The sequence below is a fragment of the Amblyomma maculatum genome, chromosome 1, assembly GCF_055883805.1.
Source record: "Amblyomma maculatum isolate TAMU_Amacu chromosome 1, ASM5588380v1, whole genome shotgun sequence".
Classification (NCBI taxonomy): Eukaryota; Metazoa; Arthropoda; class Arachnida; order Ixodida; family Ixodidae; genus Amblyomma; species Amblyomma maculatum.
This window is the reverse complement of record NC_139344.1, coordinates 390,489,023-390,516,925: the sequence shown is the minus strand read 5'-3', so window position 1 is coordinate 390,516,925 and position 27,903 is coordinate 390,489,023. Positions and strand designations below refer to the sequence as shown.

The window sequence follows — 27,903 nt, the reverse complement described above, 5'->3', positions numbered from 1 at the left end:
TCGCTGTTTTTTATCGGGTGGCCTTGCACAAATGCCAAAGTGTGTGGTAACAGCTGGCATCATTCGGCGTTCCCTCTTGGTAAGAAAGTCAGGCAAAAGCACACCAATATGGTAACGCTAATGCGCGAGTTGAGCTAAATAAAGTCTTAAATATGCTAATGACGAGAAGAAACAGTTAAACTAAGTAGATGCCTCTAATGTATCCTATTTGTCCGGTTCCATATTGCAGAACTTAGTGATAAGGATCAAAATTGTTCATAGAAATTTTACGGTAAATGTAGGTTTGCATCAATGACAGCCCTGCTCACATGTAGCGTATCATGTGGCATGTTCCGCGCCACTCAACATGGATTCTAGGGGTGAATTTTTCATTTTGTAACAAAGCCTTAAGGCGCTGCTAACAGTGTACTTTTCTTGAAGCTATCTTATTGCTTGAAATAATTCTTTCATGTTTCCAATTTCCGTAGTTACCTTTCCCTACGCGTGACCTATGTTCTTAAAAAGAGCCTAAGAGCCGAAAACAAAAAAGGCTAATTAAACGCAAGCAAATTAAGTGCTTATTCACACTAACACTTGGGGACATATAAAGCACCATTTTGCATCTTAAAATCTTTTCGTCCCTTCTCATAGTTCCTGTTAAATGGTTGCAAGAGCCTCAAGACGTTTCGGTCAAGGAGACAGAAAACACAACGCTTTGCTGCGACGCAACAGGGATACCGAAGCCAAGCATCAGGTGGGAGAAAGAAGGTACATAATCCCTGGTCACAATAGATGTAATTAAACTGTTCTCACGCTTACATGCACATCTGACATTCAAATAGATGTGTCATTTCCTGAAGGACATCCTTGTCACTTTGGTTATATCTAATCTGCCGTTTCTCTCGTTTACAGGGTCGGTGCTAACTGCGTCAGGATCGAAGCTAGCGATCACTAAAACTTCGAAAGCGGACTCAGGAGTCTACAAGTGCACTGCAGACAACGGGTTGAGGGATCCACTTTCTAAAGAAGTTCGCGTCTCCGTTTACGGTACGATCATATTGCGACAACGGGCCTTAATAACTTCTTTCGGGCACAGCTTCTTTGACGAGCATTACTATCTGCGCTGGTTGCTACATTTCAGATTCTCATCATCAGCGTGTGTCAATGACGTTATTCCAGCACTTCACACAAACGTTACTGAAAGCGCATTATTAAAAGGCTTAATTTATTTAAACAATCTCTCACAAACGTCACCGAAACCACTGTTCTTTCTGCTCTCTTAAGATAGCACTGTTTAATAGAGCAGAAGCTAAGGCCAAGATCAATTCGCGACGTAGACCATTTCATGTTTTAAACGCACTTGCACGAGTGCCACAAGCATATCGCGCACAAACTACCCGCGCAGCCTTTACGTTACACTGCTACAGATGGCGCCAGCGGTCCGAGCTGAAGTATGCACTGCTTTGGTGCCTCTGATGTGCGATGACACTAAAGCCGAATCACTCACCACCATTGCCGCAAAACAAACTCGCCATGCGCTGCTTCGCGATCGCTTTAATACTGATCTTTCTACAAGGCAACTGTTTGTCAAGAGGACAACAAAGTACAGGTAAGTCAGGCGGAGTTCGCAATTTTCGGCAAGTCCTAAGCACTGACGTTTCCCTTAAAACTGTTCATGCAGGTCGTTCAAAAGGAACCTTCCGCCTTCAGCCGTTCTTTTTCCCGAGCGACCCCACTGAAGGAAACAGGGTGTCTGTTATGTGCGCCTTGGTCACAGGCGGGATCACGTCCGGTGTCGAGTTCTCCTGGTACAAAGATGGCAAAGCCCTTGCGCTCGACGACCGAGTGAAAATCCGCACTTTCCCGGATTTGTCGACGCTCGTCGTCGAGTCACTGAGCCAGGAGGATTCGGGAAACTACACCTGCACAGGAAGAATGGGTGGTCGCAAGGACTCGCACACGGAGCAACTGCGCGTTCTCGGTGAGCAGAAAAAAAAAAAAAAAAGTTTTGTTTTATGCGCCGTTTTGACTGCACGCTCCTTATTTGAAGACGGCGAGCGCCTGAGCTTGATGACTGATGAGAAACGAAAGCGAGAATATAAAGACGTAATATACTGCCCTATACTCACAAACGCCAACCGCTTACTTGCGGTCCACCAATTTACATGGCGACCAAATTATCCAAGTCTCCAGACTGTGCGAGGTGACCGAGACCCGATAAAGCCAGTAAGGTGAAACAAGGTTGTTCTAACCGATGGCGGTGGAGCTTTGTTAACATCGGTTTGACAGAGTCCTAGTCCAGCTTTAGTCGGTCGTCATTTTTCGAGGTTACAATGCATGGAAAAAAAAAAGAGAAATCGCAACAGTCAATAAATCTAGATACTGCATCTCGATAAAATGAACAGCTATAAAAAAACGATAAGCTCGTAAATGAAGCCTGGACACCAGGTAAATCAGGTAGTTCATTGACATAATAGACTTCATTAAGCTCGACACCTACCTTCTCCAACAGATAGACTGTGACTTGTTTACGGCAAATGAAGCTAACCTGGTAAGATGTAGGTATTGTAGGGTTGAACAATCGTGCAAATCATGACCACATTTCTTGTAGATGCAGCTCAGGGTCATTAAACGAGGCTCAAATATTTACTTGCAAAACAGCTCGCATTCGAAATAAGCTACCTTCTTGAAATATTTTGCACTAACTCAACTCAACTCAAAGTCAGTCTACGGATTCTATTAAATATCAGTGCCGAAAAGCACAGAGCGCGAAAGTGCTGAAAGCGGAAGCGTTCGCAATATCAACAGCCGTCGAGAAATCTCGTGTTCTCCCTTTTCGAGCTCAGGTATTTCAGAAGTGCTCCCAAGAGCCCTGCATCAAAAGCAAATACAGTTTGCTGTATATTTTTGACGTTCCGTATTACCGCTTGTAACAAGATGTTCAATACAGATTTGCGTGCGAAGCACTATGCTGCAGTCTGTGCAGGTATGTTGTGTTGCAAGGCGAATATATACGCTATACAGCTTAATGATTGGACTACCGAATTTTTTCTTTTTTTTTTTTTTGCTATTCTAGGAGGCAATATTGTAGCGCAAATTTGAAGGCCGTGAACAGCAATGTTCAGTTGATCTCTAAAAAAATATTAACGCCTTAGCATAAAGGCCCCGTTCACCAGGAAATTCGGCGTTGGCTATGTAGCTGGCAGGTGACACGACCGAACACTGACTGGCCGTACAGTAACCTGACTTTAAGTCTGGCAGGAGCTGCCAACTTGGGCTGGCTTCTCCTTTCATGTGGGAGGGTGATATCAGAACCAGCTTGCCAGGACACATGCATTCACGTTACTCATGAGACACGCAGGCACGTTCATACGACTTAGTTAAAGGGGGCATTATATGAGAGCTGGTAGCTTACGCTCTCGCGTCATACCCTTAAAGGATGAGCTTAAGTGTGCCCCATAATTTTTTGTTTCTAATCGCTAACGCGGATCGAAATATCGAACCTCAACATACACACTGGAAACCCGCTGAGTTCGGTTTCATGCATGCCGTATTTATCAGCTGCCTTGTGTGCAGTGTATATGCTTCATATACTAACGCCATTTCAGTATTTGATGATGTGGAAGAAATTAGGGCGATTTTGGCGACGTCCTTTCCCAAATGTGCAATATGTGAGGTTCCAGATGCGTCTTTATGATGCTCAAAATTTCGAGCGACGTTGTCTTGAAATCTAAAAAGGGGTCGCCTATGATGTTAACCGACATCATTTTCGTAATATAATACTGCTACTGAAAATCAAACAAGAAAAAGTTTATAAGTTATTATTACGCAATTATTAGTCTAAAGTTTTAAAATGCAAATAATGTCCGCCTCGCCTTACAATTGACCTGAAGAGACCGCACAGGTGTATTTCTCTCTTTTTAATGAAAAATATTTATCGAATAAATAATAAATGCTTATAGACTGCAGCATACGATTAGTGCACATTACGTCTCAATATAGTCAGCATGCTTGTTCAAGCATTTTCTTCAACGGTACGGCATGGGACTGATAACGGCGCAGAAATCTGCATCAAGAATCTGAATCCACATCATGACGAGTAGCTAAACTTCTGTTTCGCTAATGAATAGCTTACTATCAAGGCAGCTGTCGAAAGCTGTGACAAAATGGGAGTTACTGAGTGTCAAGGCGAGAAGGAACAAAACGCCCGTCCCGGATTTTTTTCGCAGAGTGACCTCGCACAACTACTCCAGTGTGTGGCAACAGATATAAGCATTCAGTGCTGCTCTCCTGGTGAGAAAGTCAACGGGAGCACAAAATGCGGTTCCGAAAAACCGCCGCCACAGCCTTATTTGCGGACGGCAGGCCTACTGGTTCTTGTTACTTTTACGTTGAATAATTCTCGCATTATGCTGAAGAGAGCTACTCATTCGACAACGTAAATTAGGCTACAATCTTAAAGAATGCAAAACGTCAAGAAAAAAAAAACTGTGACACTAACAAGACACCGCTAATGAATCCTGTCTATCTGGATGAACTTGGTATTGGAAGTAATTAGTAATTGCAGAAATGAATGATGAGGATCAAAATCGTTCCAGGAAATTCCACTGAAACGCAGATCTGTGGCAGCGAGAGCCCTGCTCATATGTACCGTATCGCGCGGTCTGTACCGCGCTAATCAACATCCTTGATACATCTAAGGTGATGTTTCTTTATTTTGTGACAAAGCACATAGTGTACTTAAAACAGTCTTATTCCCTGACCAAGTTCATTTTCTCTTTCAAGTTGGCTACTTAACTTTTTCTACGTGTAAACTGCGATCTTGTGTGCGAACTGTGAGCCGAAAACATGCGAAGTAAACACAAGCAAAATAGGTGTTTTAAGGTCCATTGCACTAACATTTCAGGGCCGACACAGCACTGGTTTGCCTTTTAAAACCTTATGAACATTTCTTGCAGTTCCTGTTAAATGGTTGCAAGAGCCTCAAGACGTTTCGGTCAAGGAGAGCGAGAACACAACGCTCCGCTGCGACGCAACAGGAATACCGAAGCCAAGCATCAGGTGGGAGAAAGAAGGTACATAGTCCCTGGTCACAATAGATGTAATTAAGCTGTTCTCACGCTTACATGCACATCTGACATTCAAATAGAGGTGTCATTTCCTGAAGTACATCCTTGTCACTTTGGTTATATCTAATCTGCCGCTTCTCTCATTTACAGGGTCGGTGCTAGCTGCGTCAAGATCGAAGCTAGCTATCACTAAAGCTTCGAAAACCGACTCAGGAGTGTACAAGTGCACCGCAGACAACGGACTGAGGGAGCCGCTTTCTAAAGAAGTTCGCGTCTCCGTTTACGGTACGACCCCACTGGAACAAGTGGCACTCATAACTTTTTTTCGGCATACCTTTTTCGACCAGCTGTACCAGCTGCGCTGGTTGCCGCATTTCAAATTCTCGTCATCGGCGTCTGTCAGTGACGTCCTTCCAGCGCTTCACCACAGATGGCGACTCTAGTAAAGGTTGCATCCGAACCAACATCGTCCGACATGTTTTGTTTTTAATTTTTTTGTCGTTCCAACACAACGCCTGTTCGGGGACCGAGAAAGCCCTCCTGTTGTGCGAACCGTTTTCAAGGACCATCCCTAAGAAGGACATGAGGCCGAAGCGGCTGTTTTTACCCCACATCTTCGCTGCTTTATATTGCGTCGTGCGCTGTGGAACGGTCGGTAAGTGTGCAGTCTTCGCTTTTAACAACTGTGTAAAGTGTGCACCATAGAACTACGATTTAGTGCTTCGTTATACGCAGCGCCATTCGAGAATTAACTGAGCTAACAATGCTTTCTGCTTTGTGTACATATCCCATGTTTTGGTTTTTCATGCTCTAATCAACTCACAGAAGGATTTATACCTCTGGCAATAGCAGCTTTAACCCTCGCTTCCGTAAGATGTTCGTCAAGCTCAATGTTAACGTGCAGTATTATAAATGAAAGGTAATATAAACGGCCGCGCAGCGGCTTCATATCTCAGAACCACAACAACATGTATCCAAACATGAACCTCGGACAGTGAAAGTGAGAGCTAAAACCGAATATTGCCCTACGTTAAAGGCTCTGGCCCTTGTTTATGCCCTGGCTCAACCTTTATATTGGAGCATCCTTCGTGCTCTTTCCTTTACTTACTGAACAACGCTAGAGCGTCGGCATAGCTTTACATTGCAGATGACTAACTAAATCAGAAGTTATTTATACAAGAATGCGATCAATGCTGTCATGTAAAGCAAGACCGTGATAGGTGGCATGTGCAGTTTAACGTCCCAAAGCTGCGTTGAGACTATGAGAGGCACCGTGGTTGTGGGCTCTAGCCAAGTAGCCAGTTTATTGCCTTAGGCGCTCATGTGGGGCTGACCATGAAAAATATTTCCCATTTTGCAGAATTCAAGCTGCAGCCCTTCCGCTTTCCTACGGACGCTATTGAAGGAAAAATTGTCACAGTGACGTGCACAACGACCACGGCTACACCCGGCGTTGAATACAGGTGGTTCAAAAATAACAAGCAAGTACCCGAAAGCAGCAGGATCAGGTTGAGGACGTATCCTGAACTCTCGGCACTCATAATTGGCCCGTTAGAGGAGAGTGACAGTGGGAATTACACTTGCCGCGGAGTCTACAACAGCAAGAGAGACTCCTTTTCCGACGCCCTTCACGTATTTGGTAAGCAGCCAACACTTGCTTCGGAAGAAAAAAAAATGCACGTGTTTCCGAGCGATGCTGTCAAGCACTCGTGGAAGATGCTGAAGTCTGCCATTTCCCTCTTAGTTCCGCCAAAGTGGATTGAGGCGCCTGAAGATACGATGAGGGTGATGGATGGTACCAACCTGACAATCCCTTGCCGAGCAAAGGGAAAGCCAGAGCCCACTGTGACAGTTGTTAAAGAAGGTAAAGTAGAGGATGCATGAACACTTTATGAGCTCGAATGCTCCATATTGAATGAGTGCACGCCGTTTTCGAAGCCCTTTTCTGTCCGTAAACGCTTTGTTTCAATCATGACCGTTTGCTAAAGGAAACGACAAACGAGCTTTCAGACTGACTTAAAAGGCACACATTTCAAATCCTAGATACTTCTGCACAGTCCCTCTTTCCCGATTAAAGCACAAGACAACAAATAAATTACTGTAAATAATATGATAGGCGTATTAAATGCATCAATGCTTAATAGTGTTAGCTGCTGATTCCGCTTTTTTTTTTCTGCGATATAATCAGGATTAGTAAGCATGCCCTATAACTTAACAAATAAAAAATGACATAAAATGCCTATTTTTGTCATTTAGACTGTCTCCCAACATGCTCTGTCCCAGAAATAATTGCAGAAATTAATACATGCCTCGGTTTCGCAGGCGAAGATCGGGCCGTGCCATCCAACACCCTTCAGATAAACAAGTCATCGAGACAGCACTCCGGTTTCTACGTCTGCAAAGCCGACAATGCTCTCAGTCCGCCACTTCTTAAGAGGTTTCGAGTGATCGTGTACGGTAAGAAATTGAAAAGAGGTCAGCCAAAAATTCTTCTTACGCTACACAGTAAAGGAAAACCGCAATGATCTACAGCGTTACCGCGATTTCTCGCTTTAAATATACACGGTTATCCCGCGAACGTGCGAGGAAACACCGTTCGTGCCCCAACCAGCTCAGAGATGGCGCCAGAACCACGATTACACCGTTTCACAAACGTTCAGTGCGCCAGGCAACACAACCCCCAAAGCAAGGGCTTTACATCGCTGACAAAGGATGCACGCTTCAACACTGCGACTTGTGGTGAATCACGTCGGAGTGATTATTCTGGCCCTGCAAGTATCTTCACGGCAACACCACAGTTCTAGAGATTCTCAAGGTGAGCTCTGTATGCTATTTTACTGTCAGCGTCATGTCCGCCTTCATAGTCTTGCCTGCTCGATATTACGTGCGAACCGATTTCGGTTCAAGACATTCTCATAACCCGCGGTCTCTCCACTGCAGGTTCTCTGCGACTGCAACCGTTCTCTTTCCCGAGTAAAGTAGTCATCGGCAACACGGTTACCATCATATGCACGACGATCAGCGGCACGGCCAACGTTAATTTCCGATGGTTAAAGGATGGAAAAGAGTTAGTCACGAGCTCCAGAGTGAAGATCGTGCATCACTCCCTGTTTAGTACGTTGGTCGTTGGGTCCACTACAAGGCAGGACAGCGGGAACTACACGTGCGTCGGTAGCATCGGCAGCGAGGTGGACAGCCATTCCCAGCGACTCAATATCCTAGGTATGTACTACTTCGTCTCTCGGTCTGAAACGAACTCCTAATCCTGATACAGGACCCATTCATCTCCACGATGACTCCGTTAAAGCATATTGAGCGGAACAAAGAAATAAATGAGGGGGTAGGGAGGGAGAAAGAAGCGCGAAATAGATTGTGACTTTCAGCTGAAATATGTCAGAAATTATTTTAACGCGATTAAAAAATGGCAATGCCTTCGTAACCGAGGCCGAGCTATAATTCACAGGCATAAATATTTCACAAAAATTTCTCCGCTGAAAAAACATTTACCGTGTTGCGTTTCTATGTGACCGTACATCGGAGGCATCTTGTCTACAACACTGGATCTGCAGTTTCATGGACACTTAAGCATGTTTCGCCAAAAAGCCGAATGCCTCCAATCGAGCTCCCATTCTCCATCCTCAACTATGTCCAAAAAGATGGTTGTGCTGGTAAACGGCTTTCTGCTCATTATTTTACCTTGTGACGTTATAGATGTGTTCACAAAGCAGCTCTGCGTGACCATAGATTACTACAGATCGAAAGATCTTTCCTTTCGATCCTCATGCGTTCTAGCTCTGGCATTTTGCTGTTTTCTCTGTCACTGCATATGAATCATACCCTCCTTCACTGCCCCCCTTGCTAGTATATCAAAAGGTAGCATTTAGCTTCGTTTGGCGACCTCTTTCCTATAGTGTTTCATGAATGGTATGGTAGTCGTCAAGAAACATGTCAAAGCCAACTTTTTATAATCACGCAGCTCCTCCACAGTGGGTCGTTGAGCCGACGGACGTCAGACTTCATCAGGGTGGAAATACGACAGTGCCTTGTGAGGCTACTGGAAACCCTGCACCCACGGTCAGATGGAAGCTCATCAGCAGAAATGGTGAGCCCGAGTTTTTTATCCATTGCGTATATTATTACTTTGCCCATCTGGTACAATGAATATGACGTCAGTCACGAGTGCATACAGCATCGAAAAACTTGTGGGCCTTTCCAATAAACTAAGTTCTGAGGAAAAATGATGCTTGACGCTCAATAGCTTGCACAGGAGGCATTCCGAAGAGAAATATGCACGCGAAAGCGTCATGCAAAATAACAAAAAAAAAAAAAAAACGGCTGCTCATTCGAGCATTTTGTCACTAATTGCAATTTACACTGAAACGTTGCGCGATGTCACACGGAAGTGTAACGCAGACTGCACTGAAACTTTACGCGGAAACAAGAAATACGATATCAAGCGCTACATAAGAATAGTCCTTGTTCGAATGAATGAGCCCATGTGCATGAAAAATTACGGTAAGATCATAGAGCAAATTGAAGTTGACACATTATTCAAACATTTGTGTGCTTCTTCCGTATCGGTAATTGAAATTTGGTTCATTGATCCCCAGGGGACAGTAAAGATACGAAGACGCAAGTCAGGAACGAGCTGCAGATAAGCAACGCCTCCAAAGCGGATGCAGGGTCGTACGAATGCATCGCCGACAATGAAGTACCGGAACCGTTGTCTAAAACCATTGTAATATCCATCTACGGTGAGAAAAGACGGCGAAAATGTGCACTTTACTCCTTTAGACACTTTTCTGTGAAACTGCTTTCGATGTGTTTCGACATTGATGAAGTTCTGGTGCGCTGGTCTGGTAACCGTTTCTCTTTGTTGGCTTGTATACATACAAAATCTTTACGTTCTAACATTGAACCGAACCTTCGCGCCTAGCTATGACGACAGTGATGTATATCAGAATATCACTCAATGATTGCTTTCGCTGCGCCCATCCATGACAACGCCTAATTTCAAGATTGTATTAAACAATTAACTGTTCTACGAAAACTCATGTTTAGAGTTGTACATATTTCGAGCCTCAGACGCGACAGACATTCATGCTTGGCCGAAGTGATCAACGAGGGCGCCACGGGCCCTTCAGACGAACGAAAGCGACGGCCATCCTGGCGCCCTGGTGTCCATATCCACATGTACTCACAATGGTGACGCACTGACCCCGAATACACTACCTGATGCCACGCGTAGTGCCGCTCACCGACGCTTATTCTGCTCCCACGAATATGTTGAAGAAGGTAACAAGCAGTGGCCGAAGATGTGAAGTTACAGTCAGAGGAGTTGCAACTGCAATGGTGTTTCTACTGGGATTCGGTGAGCGACATTCAATACTCGATCTCTAGCAGCTTGGAATATGAAGCTACTTATTTCAGTGTCATTGGCCAAGGCGCGCGTCATGCGTGTGATATTTGGTACCCAGGGCTCGGAGCTGCCGTCAAGGTTCAACCCTTCTCGTTCCCGTCCAACCTTGTCGAAGGGTCGAGGGTTAGTGCAGCTTGCTCCCTACTACGGGTGTCCGAAGGAACGCGCTTTGTGTGGTCGAAGAACGGGAAGACACTAGGCAGCGATTCGCAAGGCCGAATCAAGATGAGGGCCGACACAGACTTCTCCATGATCACCATTGACCCGGCGCGCCAGGAAGACAGCGGGAACTACAGCTGCACTGCGATATCTAAGGGAAAATCTGACGCCTACTCTGCCAGTCTAGTGATATACGGTAAGTGGAACCAGTGACTACTTTTGAAGAGTGAACTGTTATGCTATGCTAGCCAGTTTGCTGCCTGGCTATGACCACTGTTAACTACGATATGTATACGCTAAACGGCTCATTACAATCTGTATACCAAGCACTGAACTGGCTACAAAAGGCTACTAAACGGAGAAACGATAACGGAACGCGAAATTACCTGAAAAAAAATCCATGCAGTGATGCAAAGCAGTCAAAGCCATAGAAATATATGGTACACGCGTGCTCCATCCAGCTAGCGAGGCAACGCAATTTTTTTTTTTCCCGCGAATCCGCATCCCGTAAACATGCATATGCAGCATATGCAGCTCAAAAGGATGCAGGCGGAAGGAGCCCTTACAAAAATCGTTCAATGATAGAGCGCCCTCCTGGCATTAAAGTAAACATGCCCAAGTCAAAGCGGCTCCATTTGACACAGGAGATCTATCTTTGTGCAGTTGAACTCTCTGCCAAAGATAATTTTCTTAATAAATGACATCTTATTTTCGTTTGTTCAAGGTTCCCTTAAATTGAATTGAAAGACACTGACTTGTCCAATGGTGCCCCACATGTAGTAAGCCTTTTGTTGCTGTTTTCAGCTGCTCCGAAATGGTCACAACGCCCGAGTGATGTGATGATCACCGAAGGGAATAACGCAACTGTCACCTGCTCCGCAGTGGGAAGTCCAGTACCTGATGTGACTTTGCGAACGACTGGCGGTAAGAGATGTCATCAACTTGGACCACTTCATGCACGACATATTTACCTATAATACATCAGGACAGCCCAACTTCAAGTAAATAACATAAAATCCAGAAGATTGAGCACGACATTTAATGAATATCTCCGGCCATTTATTCCGTCTTGCTCACCACGAGAACGGGCACCTTCAATTAAACCCTGTATCCTAATCACATCACTGATAAGCTTGCATGGAACTGTTTCTTTATTTTCACACCAGTACACATCAGATAAACGCTTGCCCCACACTTGCCATTCCATAAATAGCTCTTCAGAAAAGAGTCATATCATGAGTACCTCTTACTGCAACTTTAAGAAGCAACTGTGCCCGACATTTACGGCACATTTACTGCATCCCATTATTGCAGTAGGTGAAATGTTACACCATTACCACATTTTTATTTATTTTTTTTTTTTGTTACCCCGCAGGTAATGAACAGACGAAGGCTCAAGGCAAGGGAAAGGCGACGTTGCAGATAACGAAGTCGACCAAAATGGATGACGGAGCGTACTCCTGCTTTGCTTCGAATGGTTTTGGAGCTGATATACGAGAGAACTTTTCCGTTAAAGTTTATGGTGAGGAACATGCTGAATGTCTTGGGAAAAACCAGTATTTACACACGCGTATGCGATATATGCATTGCGGCCGCAGATATATAAACGTAATTTGGCGCTCAGCCATGGCTTTCCCAAAGTTCACAACCATGGTGGTCGTTGTAATAGTGACACACTTCCTACGACTTGAGACAGAGGGCGTTACGCACCTGTGATCATATTCTCGCAGAAGTCCCACAATAGGCTCCCATTGCACACTGGTGTTCAAGATGCACATTCTAGAGGTAGTTATAATCGTCTTCGCCTTCCTAGGTTCATCACTTACAGGTAAGCCAGTTTCCTAAGTAGGCGAACTAGGGCGCATGGTTTATAACTCACAAGTACTCTTCCGACTGCTTACAGATAACATTGACGTGGTGCCATTTTATATAAAGGACAAAGTTATGCTTGGAGATACGGTGAAGCTTGTGTGCTACACAAGTACCGTGCAAGCTCCCCTGTCCTTTAAGTGGATGAAAGATGGCAAGCTGCTGGTCCCTAACGATAAGGTCCAAATCAAGACGCACGCCGACCTCTCAACAATAATCATCGGGCCAGTGGAATACTCCCAAGCGGGAAACTACACTTGTCAAGTCCGCGCACCAGCTTCCACTGGATCATATACGGCCCCCCTCGTCATCTATGGTGAGATTTTCAGCACTCCGAGTCTTATTTATTCGGAAAAGGAAGTGTCCCGCGTACGCCGTGATGCTCATGGAAGCAGCAACTATTAACAGTCAACTATAAGGATACTGAATCGATCTCTCTGAGAGTAAGAAGTGCAAAATGGAGATAAGTGAACTAGAAAAAAAGAAAAAAAGAACAATAACGCAGTTTACACCGAGAATCGCAGCTGCACGAGGTCATGTGCAACTCGACATACTGAATTGAGTTTACTGGAAAATAAGCCAAGAATCCATGAAATTTCCAACATGTCACACGACATGGTTCAACAGCTTGAATATGTGTGTGCATAGAATCAATCGATCGTTATTTGTACCGTTACGGTAACGGCTTGGAAGTGGCATCACAACATTCCGTGACAGATGTTTGTACAGTGATGTATATTTTACTGCAACATCATATTAGATCGCATGTCCTGTATTCTACGTGTGCCTTACGAGCTCCACCTATATGTAAATTCTAATTATAGTTCTCTGTGTTCCAAGAATCGCGTCAGTGCCCTTCTAAATCATGCATTTCAACCCTCGACTAAACATCGCATCTTGAAACAGCACATATAATCCAGAAGTTGATTTATCAGACGACAATTCACCTATTAGCTGGTTGAAATCAACACATCTGTCTCTAGTGTAAGAAGCTGAGCTGCTCGAATCCAGGGATGTCCCCCAGGTCATTACATAGTTATCTGCAGCGCGTCTGCCGGTCGCGCACGTCAATTTCACGAGTAATGTCCTAAAATTTATTCCATGAAATAACTCGTACGTCCTTCGCAGCACCGCCAAGCTGGCTGATTGAGCCGAGAGACCAACGCGTTCCCAAAGGCTCAAACCTCACAGTTCACTGCGCGGCTTCGGGTCAGCCATCGCCAAGAACGACATGGACGTTCTTAAGCGGTAACGTGGGTCAATTTTCATCCTTCCATGCATTCACTTTCGAGACGTACCACTGACAACATGCCATATCTGTTGGTGACAGGATCGACAACAACAAAGCCGCTGACCGCTACACCAGACGGGAGTCTTCTTGTCGTGAATATTCAGAAAAAAGACCAAGGGACCTACTCCTGCCAAGCGAGCAACGGAGTTGGAAGTCGACTGGAGAAGACAATAAGCATATCTGTTACCGGTAACACGACTCATCGAACGCCAAGACTATAAACTATACAACGTTTTCGTAGGAACTGAACTGGACGCATTTTAAAATGCAGACTGCCAGAAAAGAGAACAGAAAAACAAAAATGTCGCATATTAACTACTACATCCTTACTAGAACTCGATACGTGTTGAAATTACATCAGCCTCTATGTGCATGCAACCTATAACAGCAGAAAATCCTGAAAAAAAGAAATACAAGCGGAGCTGGAACCCAACAAATAACCAAAACAATTACTTCACCTTGTGGTACTTCTTATTTCCGTTGCGTTTCCAAAGTCTATTGCATACATAAAGGCGACATTAAAGCAACAGTACGTGCGAACACGCTCAGTGCATTACTCAGCTAGCCACTTCAAACGCCGTAAAAACCGCATGAGATCAGTGAACACAGAGTTTCCACCGGCGCTACTTGCCCTCCGTCGCCTACTACAGGCCGATACCTTTCCATGGCTTTTGTCTTTCCGCTGAAGCGAATGTCGGCCGCCTCTTCCCCCATGTTCTCTTCAGGGTGGCCTGTAGCAATAGGAGCCACTCTATTTGCTCCTCTGCAACTTCTGAAACTTCCAGGCAGCATTTTAGAGGGTTTATAATCGTGCATCCTGTTTCGGCATCCGACATCGTCCCGCTTGATTCTCGTCGTCTACATGATCGTCTATTTTCTTCGGACCACTGATCGGTTAACCGGAGCAAAGTATTCGCGAATGGTATTCGCGAATATTTGGTGCCGGCAGTTTAGCAGCGCCCCTTTTTTTACAAGAACTGATGCGAGATGGTGGTGAAATGTTAGGCCTACAGACCAGCCGCACTTCGAAGAACACTCGACAGATGGCAGGAATGCCGTACCATGCGAAAGAGCGTCAACTAACAAGCAGACTGCATACACCATGTATACAGTTTGAGAAAGGCTAGTTAGCAGCATGCTAACGCTAAGGCTCGTGATGCTGTCCGTTTTGCTCCTACACGCGTTTCTTCAGGCTGTCCTCTCGGCAGGTAAGCTTCCTTGAAACAAAGAAATTCGATTTTTTTGAAGAAAAGTGAGCAAGAAACTGTGCGCGGTGCGTTACTTTCCCCATTTTCCTTTCTATTCCAGAGCCACCAGAAATTCAGCCGATGGTGTTTCCCAAAAATCTTAAAGAAGGAGCAAAATTTAGGGCCCTTTGCTCGGTGACTGGAAGGCCACCTTTCACATTTAAGTGGCGGAAGAACAACCAGAATCTACCGGAAGACGACGCAGTGTTGACAGAGAACGCTCAAGACTATAGCAGCCTCGTGATAAAAAAGCTGCGCAAAAGCCATGCGGGAAACTACACATGCGTCGCAATGAACACAGGTGGAACTACAAGGTACACAGCGGAGCTGATCGTTAACGGTAAGTATCGTTTCGTTCCATGCAGCTGCGTCAGTTGATTACGTTGGATATATCCAACGGCAAAGTTAGGTTAAGGGCGATGATTGTCATCGAGGGGCCTTGTGTAGAGAACACATTTGAGAATCTTTATACGTTATTTAACAAACGATAGCGGTTATGTTGGGGGCAAAGCTTTGTGCTCTCGGTTATTCAGTGTCACTGAACAAGAAACACGTACTGCCAGCCTGACAGTATTGAAACGCGCGCAGGTATCGCACGCATTATTGTCCTCGATGTTTTAAGAACGTCAACCTTTTCTCGCAAGCATCCAAAAGCGCATGAAAGCGAGCACCAAAATAATTTGATGTTGTTCATGAAGCAGGTCGGAAACTTCTTTTTTTTGCTTTCAGAAACCAACGATTAACCCAACTGTTTGTTGCTGGGCAAGTTGGTTTATCATCATTAATAAAACAGCGCAGGCAGATGAAGGGCAACAAGAAAAAGAACACACAACAGCGCAGTTGTGTGTCCTTCTCGTCCTTCGTCTGCCAGCGCTGTTTGTTTGTTTGTTTGTTTGTTTGTTTGTTTTTCAATGATAACCCAATTACCTTCTATTAGAACATGCGTTAGCACTTGCGATCTCCTCTTACTATCACCGCAGCGCCGATATTGGCCAAAAAAGACAGTGTGATTTTCTTCGTTGCGCCGATTGGTACAGCAGTCTAAACATTCCAAACGTAGGAGCAAACAAAGGCTTGCAGGACTGAAGAGCACTGGCACTTGTTCCCGAGTCCCGTTACTCCTGGCCTTCGTCAGCGCTTTGAAGTTTTGGAATCCTCATTGTATTTAATATCTCGTGGTATATCACCTGCGCTCGGTGAAATTTCTACAGAAGCCTGAAATGCACCAAAACAGCACAAATTCACGCGGAAGCGCGTTCTCGGGGCGGTCCTCATTTCCTCAGAATACGTACGATGCATTTCTGATACAGGCAGACTTGTCATGTACAAACCCTATCTGGAGCTACAATTAACAGTAACAAACTCTATAGAGAAAGGTATAACTTTCTTTTTCCCTTCATATGCATCAAGCCCCACCAGCGTGGACGGTAGAGCCAAGTGACGGTGTCGTCTTGTTGGGGGACAGGATAGACATTGGATGCCAGAGCCACGGCTACCCTGAACCAACGGTGACATGGTCAAAACGTAAGCCCACACACTGCTAGCGTCAATAGGCATACATAGTTTCAGATATAATAACTCGAGATGGCGGGATAATTCATAGGTAATGTATAATTCCAGACGGCGCCACGGGCCGAGGAGCCATCGCCACTACCGCCAACGGAACGCTACGCATTCATAATGCCACGAAGACCGACGGAGGGAGATATGTGTGCACCGCCGTGAACAGCCACGGAGAGCGGCTCGAGAAAGAAGTCACCGTCAGAGTGATTGGTAACGTACTGCGCCGCGCTACGAAGCGCACCAGCGTTCAACGCACCTCGTAGCGCTTTCAGTTTATGTGTGCGGACGTGAACATTCAGCGTGACGCCATTTCTTGTTTTTGCATTCCAGATTCGAAGCAGAAATTCAGTGTATACGCACTGAAAACAACGTCATCAATTCCCTGGAAACCCTTAGCAACTCGATCAGCCCTCAATAAATACTGGGAGGATCGTTTTACCGTCAGCAGTACCTAAGTGTCTGTTGCATCCGTCACTTGCGCACACGCATACATAAGCAAGAATCCGATGCAGCCCAGTCGAAAAATAAAACAAAAACAAACTTCAAAGCCGTGTCAAAGATACGACAAAATATTCTGTAGTTCTGTCGTAAACGTCAGATTTTTCTGTAGTTCTGTAGTTTCTTTCTGTAGTAGTTTTTTTGTTGTATGTTCCGTAGTACTTTTCTATTGTAACTACAGAAAATTGTGATGTTACTACTGAAATTTCTGTAGTCACAACAGGTTTCCTGTCAAAAACCGCACAGAAATTCTGTCGTAACAATAGAAGGTCTTCTGTAGCTTCTTTCCGACTGGGAGGAGTCATAACACTAAAACTTCTTTCAGAGCACCACCATAAAATGCACACTGACGTACGTTGCCTTGAGCCTTGGCCATTGCTATCTAACTATGTCACTTCCATCGTCTTCTATAAAGTTCCCGCCCGGTTCGAGGAGAAGTTCACGGTGCAGACGGTTCGTCGCGGAGAAGGGGCCACCCTGCAGTGCCAGGCCATCGGGGATTCCCCGCTCGAGGTCACCTGGTCGCAGGATAAGAAGCGCCTCATATTCGCTCCAGTGACAAGGTGACTAAACAACTCACCTGTTCTATATGCAAATGCGAAAGACAAGGACCGTGCGCGCAGGTACGAAAAGTTCGAGTCGAACACGGAGAACGGCGTGACCTCAGAGCTGGTGATTCCGACGACAGACAGAAGCGACGCGGCACTCTACACCTGCGTCGCCAAGAACGAGTACGGTAGCGACGAGAGGAACATCAAGCTTCTCGTCGTCGGTAAGCCGCCCTCCTTTGTCAACTGCCCGGCCTGGAGAGCGTCGAAAAATCTACGTGTCGCCGCTCCTGTTACAGAAGTACCGGCTCAACCGCTGGACATTCGTATCCTGGAAGTCTGGAGCCGTAAGGTGCACGTAATATGGTCGGAGCCGTACAGCGGAAACAGCCCCATCAGCAACTACATCGTCCACTACTGGAGGGACAGAGGTATTCTCCTCTTCTGACTGTTTTACAAATGTTCAAAGAGACTGCATGCACTCCTGGCAGGCTATAGGCACTCCTGCTAGAGCAGTGGACAGGCAACCGAAGATAGTGGTGTGCGAGTCGTTCGGCTGAGGAATATTCCAGTCTGATCTCAGTTTTTTGAAAAAATGAAGTAGCGAAGAAAACAACTCGGGTCAAGATTTACATTAAAATGTTGTATGAAACAAGAGTTTCCATCCCTCTGACATCGCCCAGTGCAGCCAAGAATGCTTATGACAGGCAATAAAAATTAACTGTCGCAGTCACAGAATCCCTCAATTAGACAGCTGCATCAAAAGAAGCGCGATACATTCCCTGGTGAAAGGCCATAATTTTGGCAAATCAGATGCATACTCTACTATCTTCACAGGTACACACAGATATAAACAGATCTTCTCAGCACATCCGAAACTCTCCTGCACTCTTAAGTGATCCACGAATCATGATGACTTAGTTTGGTTTGGCTTATAGGGTTTGAAACTTCTCAAAGTGACTAAGGCTATGAGAGACGCCGTTGTGGAGGCTTTCGAAAATTTCGGCCATCTGGAGTTCCTTAACGTGCACAGACATCGCAAAACACATCGGTGCCTTGTTTTCGCCTCCATCTAAAATCGGTCGCCAGGCATGTGACCACTTGCATGCCACAAGATTCAGAGAGGAGAGCACTGAGGAAAATCAGTAGCGAACTCCTACAACGTGACAAATCGGTCTCTTAAAGTACAATTCTTCTCACAACCAATAAATCATAAGCAGGCGGTCCTGTCAGCCAGGAAAACACTGAAAACAACATGTTTTCATTTGGCTCCCCCAAGGAGTGAGTATAGCACCACACCGGTAAGCTTGCAAGCCCAATGAACATTTGTTTTCTCCCTCACACAGCTTTATTGCACAGGAAACATTACCATCAAACTGCCGCACCCAGCGCTGGCTCCGGTCACATAGCTTCAGTGATGTGTGTCCGTGCTCACGTATTCATTGTATTCAAATCCGAGCTCGTCCCAAAAGCCGTCTCTTACAAGTGTCGGTCAAGGTTATCTCACGAATACGCACGAATACGCGCGCGTGGCTTCCGCTCCCCTCTGCAGACGGGGCGCACCGGCTCATGGAGCAGACTGTGCCAAGCTCGCAGACGGCAGCGACGATAAGCGAGCTGCACCCGGGCGCCTCCTATTCCCTCACCGTGACCGCCCAGAACGAAGTGGGTCAGGGTCCCCCTTCGGACCCGGTCCGCTTCCTGACCGCCGAGGAAGGTGAGTCAGCAGCAGCAGCCCTGCATAGGCCGCGCATGTAATATGCATCGCGTACAGCCCCCGCACAAAAGGGAACATCGTTACGTGCGAGGCATTACGCAGCCAACTCGGCCGAGTACGCCGCAGTGATGCTGCGGACCAGCTCGCACGATGGTCACGGCCTTGCCTTTCCGAAGGCTTCCAGGTTCGTTGCGTACGAGAAAAGGCATTCTCGAAGGCTACCTAGGCCGGCCGAGCGCTTCCTTCAGGTCCGAACCGAAGCTTTGCGCAGCGTAGGAGGATGAGAGCCGGGGGAGGTTACGCTAGTGAGCGAGTATGGCACCTCAAGCTCGAGTAATGCCGAGCTGGCTTGCGCCAAGTCATCCGTTGCGGACCGGCTCCGTGCAAATGAAGACCTTGGAATCTGAGCACGTAGCGATTAACGAGGCCAAACAATGCAGAAAGAAGTAAGGGCGTGCGAAAATGCGCCGCGATGTGCTTGTTTCGTTGTTCTACAATCTGTTTTCTGGGTTCCTTTCATGACAACTAAGCTTTAAATGCCTAAAAAGCTGTTTCTTTGCTATTGTCCAGAGCCCGGGGGACCGCCGACCGATGTCTGGGCAGCCGCAAAGGGACCAACGTCCATCGCTGTTTCCTGGAAGGTACTGTTGGCGCGATACAGCGAACCACTGATAACATCCGCATTCAGACAGACTCAGTTGCTCCTATTTTTATTGAACCAGAAGTTAAGGCAACAGAAACGTCCTACTTGTGAATATCAGATCAAAAGTGGTTTTGTTCGTTTTTTGCACCCCTAAATATTAGCTTGATCGATCTCAACAAACTCAAAAAGATGCTTTAGCAATCATTAGGATCAATCGAAAAATAAACACTAAGGCGGAGCCCTATACTACAGTTCCACCAGGGCCCTGGTGTCACATTGACAGATGAAACGCCTGGAGGTAGTAATACAGATGTGGAAGCCGCGATTAACCGGCGCCGAATGAATCAAGTCACACTTCTTTGCCCCCGCGTCCCCAGCCCCCTCCCCGGGACCTGTGGAATGGCGTACTCAAGGGCTACTACGTGGGCTACAGAGCGGCCGATTCGAGCCAGCCGTACTCGTTCAAGACCGTCGAAACGGTGACCAACAACTCCCAGGAGGTCACGCTGGTGGGGCTCACCAAGTCGTCGCGGTACAGCGTCATCGTGAAGGCATTCAACGCCATCGGCAGCGGGCCACCATCAGAAGCCCTACTCGTCCGCACGTTAGACGGAGGTTGGTCGGTATTTTTATAAAAGATCTGTTCACACGCTGTTATGTTTCAGTTCTACAACTCTAACTGCAGTACTGCTGTTCAGGCTACAGGAGGATTTCGGCAACTTTTGCATCAGCAGTAAACTGAACCACTACGAGCCACCAGATATAATAGCATTGACTACGTCAGCTACGTTATTTTGCCCTCTGATTTATCTTTTTAACCCCTTCCCTTCGTCTCCTAATGTGTTTAATACCAGGAACCTTGTGCTGCTTAAATCTATGACTACCTATTGAAGCTCACTTCGGCAGCGCCGTGTTTCCTTCCTTACGGTGATCCTTTTCAATCAATTTTATTTGTTTTTTACAGGAAGGAGAAACAATGATTGAAAGTGCAACAATGAAGTAAGAGAATTCCTTATCTCGAACTTCAATAGAGGATCATTACTTTCACTTGCAGATGTGCCCCTACCACCCGCACTGACGCTAATATCAAGCAGGGACTCCGCCTTCAAGGTGAAATGGAGCCACTCCAAGGCGAGCGCGGCTCCCGTCACAGGTATAGCGCTCAATGAGAGCAGTTTCAATAGCAACATCCGAAAACGATTATGATAATTACGACAAAGAGGCGGGCCGGCTGATCCATAATGAATAAACGATAGGGGCGCATTCGACTTCTTTCTGGATCACAACACGCCAACTCAGAGACAATGTAAAATAATACATTCAAATATTATTCAGTAAACTGCTTTGTTCCAGTAACGCCTCCCTTCCTTGCGACTTTCAGTGATATTTAGGTAGCAAGATGACACCAAAACCGATCACCGGCGTCACTCGACAGGTCGGCGGAGATAGACGGATAACAAAAAAATGGTGCTAAGTATCTGCATAGAACGACATTTTGCGTAAAGCCAACAACTACATATATAGCTCATTAGGGTATATAGCTACCGCATGACGGCATTTTATTCAGACTTATCTCAGCTCCTTTCTATCGATCAAATTCAAAAAAGTTGAAAATGTGCTAACCCAAGCACTGAGGCGTTCAGCAACGAGGAGATTCTTAAAATACAAAGAAAAGCAAGCAAGGAATACAAACTACTCGCTCCGTCATCTCAAAGCAACAGCCCTCCGCTTTTAAGAGCTGTGTAGCTGCGATAAGTCAAGCAGCATTGCGTCCTCGGTTTCTCCGCCAGGGTACACCCTTCACTACAAGAAGAACTCCGGACCCTGGCACCACATCCCCGTCGTGGCATCGGACGACACGAGCTACACGCTCACGGACCTGGACGGTGGCGCCACCTACAAGGTCTATCTCACTGCTTCCAACCAGTTTGGACGTGGAGGCGGCAGCGAAGCGATCATCATAAACACTACGAACCACGGTGAGCGCACCGAACCCAATCACAGCGGAAATTTGTCAGCACCGCCAAAACTAGGCCGACAAAAAAGCGCAAACAGAAGAAGGCACCAGACACAGACAGGCGCATATCTGCTGTCTTTTTCAGGGTTCGTTATCATTTATTTTTGAAAGTGGACTTTTCAAGCCCACCTATATATATTTAGTAGGAATAAAGTACACTTGTGTGAAGCTATGCTGGTAATACCTAAATGGCGTACACAATCGATCTCCCATAAAGATGCAAGTTGGCGACCCTCTACGTAAATGCACATCACCCATGCACTAAGCCTCTTTTTCTACATAAAAGCAAATAACTGTGCTTGAATGTGCGCGGTAATTTGTAAGTACACTTCAAGGATGCAACCAACGACCACAGCTGTGCTCTCACCAGTGCCATCCAAATATGGCACCTGTATTATGCCATGCACAAAGTGTCGAGAACAAAACAATGTCATAAAAGGCGTTGTCATTGTGCAGGTCATGACCAGAACTGGATCTTCTACAAGGATCCATCACTGTTGGTTCCTGCAGCGTCCTTCTTCATCGCCTTCCTCGTCGTCATCACGGTGGTCAGTGTGTGTATCAAAAAGACCAAGGCGCACAAGAACCTCGAAAAATGTAAGCAGCACAGAAACACTGCTTCAGTCACAGGCAGTGAAAATAACGAATGCATTTGATGAAAACTCAAATGCACACACTAAATAAGTGCTAGGAAACAGGCAGACTTTTTATACTGACAGCATCTCAGCTAGGCGTGTAAATGAATGAAGCTGGGTAATAACAAAGGAGTGAAATTAAAACTGCTATGCAGTATCTTCTGTGCGAACACGTTGGTGGGTGTCAGGTCTTTATTTTCAACAAGAGGTTTAGGGCTCTCGGGCGGGAAAACTGGTGGCCCGTTCAATGCAGACACTAGCGATGATAATGCAGCAAGGTAATGGTCACGTCTTACGCAATGCATTTAGCTCTATTGTTGATCTCTATTACCATGTTGCACTTCGACGCAAAAAAAATCATGTGATAGTAACAGAAGGAAATGTCTAAATTAACAATCAGCGCTTCCAAACATGTAAAAATGAAAAACTTTAAAACTTTAAGAAGTTGTTTGCACTACGCCGCCGCCTAGCAAAAATGATTGTGGCGTAAATGACAGTGCAGCGCGATACGTGCTGACTGGAATCGCATAGAGCGGACAATAAGAGGCATGCTGAGTAATGTTTCTGTCTATAGTAAATTAACAGTGGGAAAATAACCAAAAACTACGCCGGCACTACAATTTTGTACCATCTCGTATTAGGTGTAACCAAAGATGGATGCCGTTACTGTTTTCTCAGCCAATAAAAATAGGGGAGGGAGGCGGGATGATGACAAGCAGATCAGATAGCATAAGTATGGCTGCCGAATGAATAACATTACAAACTACAGAGACCGCACAACCAAAGAGTTTTAACTTCAGTTTTACTAACAGCTTCCAAAGCGCATACTTTCTGCCCTTGTTACTCACCAGATAATTCCTCTTCTTTGATTTGAGCCTTCGACGAGTTCACGTACGATAAGGCCGAAGCTCTAACACGCCTGCCGTCCGCTCCATCACGTGCATGTGCAACCCTATCCTCTGGCGTTCCCCCGCAGCCCTGGAAGCAGAGAAGCGACAGAATTACGGAGAGGCGGCGCAGCAGCAGCAGCGCTACATCGACGTCACTGAAAAGCGCACGCGCTCCGACTACGCCACCATCCAGAGCCGAAGGAGCCTATCCGGCAGTTACAAGATCGAGGAGCTACGCTCGGCAGTACCGCCCAGGGGATACAACACGACGGAGGCGAGTTGCATTCTTCATAGGCACTCTGTAACGCTTGCGACACGCGTACCCAATTCGCTGCCGTAAGTCCGTCCGTAATGCATTCTGCTTTTGGCCGCAGCATACACTGTGGCACGGCAAGAACGTCGACGTACCGAGGTGTTAGCTGCATGCCTAAAGAACAACGTTATCAAAGCCTTCGTGTAATCCCGCGCATAACCTTCCTTAGTAATATTCATTTACTTTATTCACACACACTACGAGTCATTCTCGGGTCCAAGCAGGGGTGTTTACCAAATCACCTGAAATAAAAAAAATTACAAGCAACAGGGGCACTAGATAGAAAAAGAAATACAGCGCAACTTACACTTAACTGCGGGGAAGCAATGCCAACCCAGAGTGAATAAAAAATTAAACAAGACAGCGATGTAAGTTAGCACTGAAGTAAATAAACATAGCAAAGGAAATAATGTGACAAATAAATTAACAAATCGCCTTTTAAATTTTAGGTTGTGTACACAGTTCACGAAAATATGAAGCATCAACGAACAGTTAACTGTGTCAGTGCGCAAACGCTTCCAAAGCGTGAACCAATATGGAATCAATCTCCATACGAAATCTAGCCGTACCAAACTGGTGTATTGTCCAGATACATAGAAGAGCACAGCGGCAGCGTCATCGCATACTTCTTCAGGCCTAAAAATTAAATCAGACCCCATTTCTTCTCAAGAGGGAGCCCCCCTAGTAATTGTAAGGGGCGGCCCTTTATAGACCGCTGCCGTACCCTCCCTGTATATAAAATAAACGCTTGTTTGTTTGTTTGTTTGTTTGTTTTTTCATTCATTCCTAATTTCTTGTATCCCCTGTATCGCAGGCCAAGGACAGGCGGCGTTCTTCACTTCGCAAAAGCAGCGCCTCCTCCCACCTCTACGACAGCGCGGCATGATTCCAGCCGCAGGAGCCACGCTGTTGACATCTCCGCGTCGATCGTTGAATTTGCTGTGTTATACTCTCTAGTCATCGTTACATCCATTTCCCAGTACTAATGGTACGCACCCTCACTTCCCTCCACCATCTCCTTCGAATGTTGTTCAACTTTATTTAAAGTCCCGTAAAATAAGCTCGGTGCTTATCCCCACTGAAAATCCCTGTTATTGAGGCAGTACTGCGCGCATGTCACCATGCGAACGTTTGAAAAGCCATGACCGTGTAAAGAGCGGAATTCGAGGAATTTGGTGCACTCCGCGCACTGGTACAAAGTTGAACAGGATGCGCTGGTTAAGCTTTAAGTTAGCGTATGCCCTTCCACCATAGTTGTTTGTTGCTAAGTCGAGGACAGCAGGGAAAAATGGGGTCAAATGAACTATTTTCGCGCTCAAGATGCTACAAACTGAAAAGAGAACACCTAAAAAAAAGATTAATTTTTTTAAACGCCACTGCTCCTCGCGATAACAAAGTACATCAATACGAAGATTCTTTTTCGGCTTGCTCGCATATGCAAAAGCCCACCAATTAGTCGTCGAAAATCTTATCCGTAAGCATATTTTCTGTGCTAAAAGCTTCCATTAAATAGCAGTTTATTTGGAATAATGCCAAAGCATATCAATGAAGCAATCAAACGAAATCATTGCAGCCCCCCTGGTAAACGTACTCGGCGATGCTTGGAGCCATATTTGTAATTATTTTTAGCATAAAGCCAGCTAACACGTATTGCTCATAAACTATTAGCTAGCTATCTGTAAGATGCGGTAAATAGCTAGCGTAGGGCAGATAAAGAACAGTTAGAGAAAAGACTCGCCATAAAATGCAATCCTAACTATAGGTGTTTCTTCTTTTTGTGGTATCTTATTCGAACACCACTGTTCAAACTAAAGGCGTCTTGCATTCCTCGCCATATCTCGTTAATCTTGCCTGTCTATATGACATTTCCAGCACAATTTGTACGTAGTGCGTTGTTATATGTGTGACAGCCAACGTGTGGTGGAGTTCGGTGCTTATCGATATATACACAGTGTGTGGAATGACCTTCCACTGCTTTCAGGCAGCGCGCATTCCATGACTTCAACTTAGCTCGGCAAGACAGAACTGCGTCACGCCAAAAACCAGGTTGCTTTGAACAACCATTTATCTTCCAGTCAGATTGCGCGCTAGCAAGCGTATGCAGCACGCAAGCAACTTGCCAAGGCCCTGAAGCTGCGCGGGCGAAAGAAAGAGCAAGTGAATGAAAAAGCTACCTGAATGTGCTCTCAGAGCAGCTGGGAAATATAATACCGAGGTTCTCGATATAACGAATTCTCAATAACGCATGAAAACACAGCGTTCCAAACGCCAGTCGGCATTCCAGCTTCAGGGCAGTTGCAGCCCAAAACTAAACGCCCATGCAAAATGGAAGAAAGCGGTCCGGAGACCTTTAAGAACACCTTTCGTCGTGGCCACTCTTGACCGCAAGGTGTTCCTTTCCCCAACCCTCTGTACTTATCGTCTCCTTGTAAACTGCAACGCTTCTTGCTCAACGCACGCTCTGTGTGTTTCTTGATGTATATCACCCTAAACGAGTGCTAACTACTTAGTTGAGAGTCATTTTAAAGCCTGAGATTTAGGCAAACCGAAGTGCTCAAATATACAATGAATATACGTTCTTCGTGACTCAGCACATTTGTGAGTACGCAGATTGAAGTAAAAATGCCAAATTACGCCTATGCGCAGGGTACTGCCATAATTCTCAATCTAAGAATTGCAGATTACGTGCCAATTAACTGTATATGTTTAGGTAAATTAGTGTGCACACATACTTTTCTCGACAGGTAACTTACTGCTACGGCCACCCGAAAAACAAAGGAAGAGCCAACAGAGCAATGTCCAAGGTTAAAAGAATTGCCAAAGTCAAAACACGCCATCATTTATCAAGAAGGGCGGTGCCAACGTAAGCGCAAATAGCGGATGGTGACGCTATGGAAATCCGATTTCGCTACATAAAACGGTCCTACTGTAGTATACGGTCTTGTGGATTCTATATAGAATTATAACGCCTATTTTGTACGATGTCGAACTCCAGCTACTCTCACGTTGCGAGCTTGCTGGTCTTACCTATCTTAATTGTTGAGCAGCACTTATGGAGGGAGGCTGTCTGTTCAAAGTCTACGTCTTTTAATTCTTTTATCTGTTATACCGAGACTTTTCCTAACGGTAATATGTTGAAGAAGCAAAAAATAACAATAAATTTCAAATGCTTGTTTGAATATTTATTTATTTATTTATTTATTTATTTATTTATTTATTTATTTATTTATTTATTTATTTATTTATTTATTTATTTATTTATTTATTTATTTATTTATTTATTTATTTATTTATTTATTTATTTATTTATTTATTTATTTATTTATTTATTTATTTATTTATTTATTTATTTATTTATTCGCAAATAGGTGCGAGAAATGTGTATCTTTCACTCATCTTTTCAGTCAGTAGTCGACACTGAGTGTTCTAAATGCAAGCGTACAACTTTGCGGCAATAAACCACGCGTTTTTGTTTTTGTTTTTGTTTTTTTTGTAACACTATCCCTTGCAGAAGCACTGACGTTTGGGCTAGCTGGTGCTGATCCATATTAGAAACGTTCGCAGCACAAAAACAAGAAGACGATGAGAAGCTCGAAACTATGAACGCTGCACTTCCAACTGATATTTTATTACAAAACCAATTTATTATGAAACTTTCTCATAATCGCCTCGCGGAAATCAATCACAAATGAGATGATGGGATTGTACAGAGGCTTTGGCTTTGTAATAAATCTTCAGTTAGAACTGCAGTGACCGTTGTGTCATGCTTGTTTCTTTTATTGTCTTCAACTTTATCGTGCTGCAAACTATTCTAGTATAGAAACACTATCATAAGTTTACTACGTGGTAATACTCCTCGTGTACTATGTTAAAAAGCACAGGAAACAGAAGATTTATTAAACTGGCCACGTATGTACAGTTGTGTGTAATAAAAAGACATCCCTTCAATCTGTTGTGTCTTTATCATAAAATAATGACTGCCTCGGGCGCACGGTGAGCCCTATACTATAGAATAACTGGTCCCGTTAATCCATTCCAACTACTGC

At 45.2% G+C, this 27,903-nt stretch overlaps 3 protein-coding genes across 8 annotated transcripts in view; 2 read left to right on the top strand and 1 right to left on the bottom strand.

Moving 5' to 3' along the window:
• Nucleotides 1-27,903, bottom strand: part of LOC146208515 (uncharacterized) — a 333,102-nt gene that overhangs the window by 101,044 nt on the left and 204,155 nt on the right. For 4 of the 6 annotated variants that reach the window (XR_014705030.1, XR_014705029.1, XR_014705025.1 and 1 more), the window contains exon 3: nucleotides 23,503-23,632. The exons of 1 other annotated variant lie outside the window; for it this stretch is intronic. The gene's annotated coding sequence lies outside the window, so the exon portion shown is untranslated. Of the gene's footprint in view, nucleotides 1-18,984; nucleotides 19,380-23,502; nucleotides 23,633-27,903 lie in introns of those variants that run through there. One more of the 6 variants, XR_014705027.1, reaches the window with a different exon arrangement.
• LOC146208524 (cell adhesion molecule Dscam1-like) lies at nucleotides 1,738-24,743 on the top strand. The gene is made up of 14 exons (XM_084594410.1): nucleotides 1,738-1,960; nucleotides 4,938-5,054; nucleotides 5,199-5,333; nucleotides 17,510-17,657; nucleotides 17,718-17,866; nucleotides 17,942-18,073; nucleotides 19,195-19,359; nucleotides 19,930-20,000; nucleotides 20,380-20,617; nucleotides 21,057-21,155; nucleotides 21,793-21,981; nucleotides 22,476-22,616; nucleotides 23,631-23,818; nucleotides 24,672-24,743. The coding sequence occupies exons 1-14, from the start codon at nucleotides 1,738-1,740 to the stop codon at nucleotides 24,741-24,743; spliced, it is 2,067 nt and encodes a 688-aa protein (XP_084450536.1).
• Nucleotides 10,693-14,007, top strand: LOC146208525 (cell adhesion molecule Dscam2-like). Its single transcript, XM_084597210.1, has 4 exons — nucleotides 10,693-10,822; nucleotides 12,530-12,811; nucleotides 13,624-13,743; nucleotides 13,826-14,007. Exons 1-4 carry the CDS (start codon nucleotides 10,693-10,695, stop codon nucleotides 14,005-14,007), a joined length of 714 nt encoding a protein of 237 aa, XP_084453336.1.